Here is a 969-nt window from a genome sequence, read left to right on the forward strand (position 1 = left end):
ATCAATACTATGGTCAAGGGGTCGAATCCCGAGTGCACTGAAATTGAACCGGATTTGTTTTAATTAGAAACATACATTTAAGTTTAAATTTTTTTCATAAAAATCCATGATGATTATTTGAATGAATGGTTTGATATTGCACATCATGAACAGTAACTTTAAAAAAAATTCGATTGTAGTTCATCTTCAGAAACAAGATCTGATTATTCTTTTAATTTGCACAGGGTATTTGGACTGGAATGCTGCTTGGGGTAGTAATGCAATCACTCGTGCTGGGGTATGTCACCTGGAAAACCGATTGGGACAATGAGGTAAGTAATTAAAATAAATTCACCAATATGTACACATCATCATCAATTGCATGCCTCATTAATGCTCAATCTCTCTAAACTTTTCAAAAAAGAAGTGTCATATTTAATTTGTAGACTTGAATCATACATTTGATGACAACACTATTTCCTCTCTCTAGGTGAAGAAAGCATCAGAACGACTCAATAAGTGGCTCTTGAAGCCTTCTGAAGAAGAATCCAACGGCAATTAAACTCAACAAGTTAAGGTCCAATATTGCTTGAAGATCCTGATAATCTCAATCATGCATGTATTTTCTCTGCCAATAAACCGATTAACGTTAACAACAATAACAACTTCAGATCAAATTTCTTTCTTTTTGTCTGTTGGCAAGAAGAGCTTGATAATGAGCCTGCGCAAATGCAATCTAATATTCTGAGGTTAATTAATTCAAGAAGTTGCATCTTCACAAGAAGTACATTTAATATTGTGTTTATTTACCGGAGTGGGTGGGGAAGTGTGGATTTCTCCCACTCCACTATTTACTTGTTTATTTAAGAAGGGGAGTGGGTGTCTCAAATTCCACTCATTTTTAGAGTGTGCAGTAGGATTCTTCCTCCCACCTCTTTTTTTTTTTTAGCCTTTCTTTATTAAATATAATATAATTATATTTATTAAAAT

General features: G+C 33.6%; 1 protein-coding gene across 2 annotated transcripts in view; it reads left to right on the top strand.

Moving 5' to 3' along the window:
* The window catches only part of LOC18044316 (protein DETOXIFICATION 24), a 7,246-nt gene extending 6,483 nt beyond the window's left edge, over window positions 1-763 (top strand). For both annotated transcript variants that reach the window (XM_024185352.1, XM_006437236.2), the window contains 2 exons: window positions 225-311; window positions 470-763. In XM_024185352.1, coding sequence (XP_024041120.1) covers window positions 225-311; window positions 470-541 — 159 coding nt within the window. In that variant the 3' untranslated portion in view covers window positions 542-763. The remainder of the gene's footprint in view (window positions 1-224; window positions 312-469) is intronic.
* Window positions 764-969: the final 206 nt, after the last annotated feature.

Source organism: Citrus clementina, unplaced genomic scaffold, assembly GCF_000493195.1.
Source record: "Citrus clementina cultivar Clemenules unplaced genomic scaffold, Citrus_clementina_v1.0 scaffold_4, whole genome shotgun sequence".
Lineage (NCBI taxonomy): Eukaryota > Viridiplantae > Streptophyta > Magnoliopsida > Sapindales > Rutaceae > Citrus > Citrus x clementina.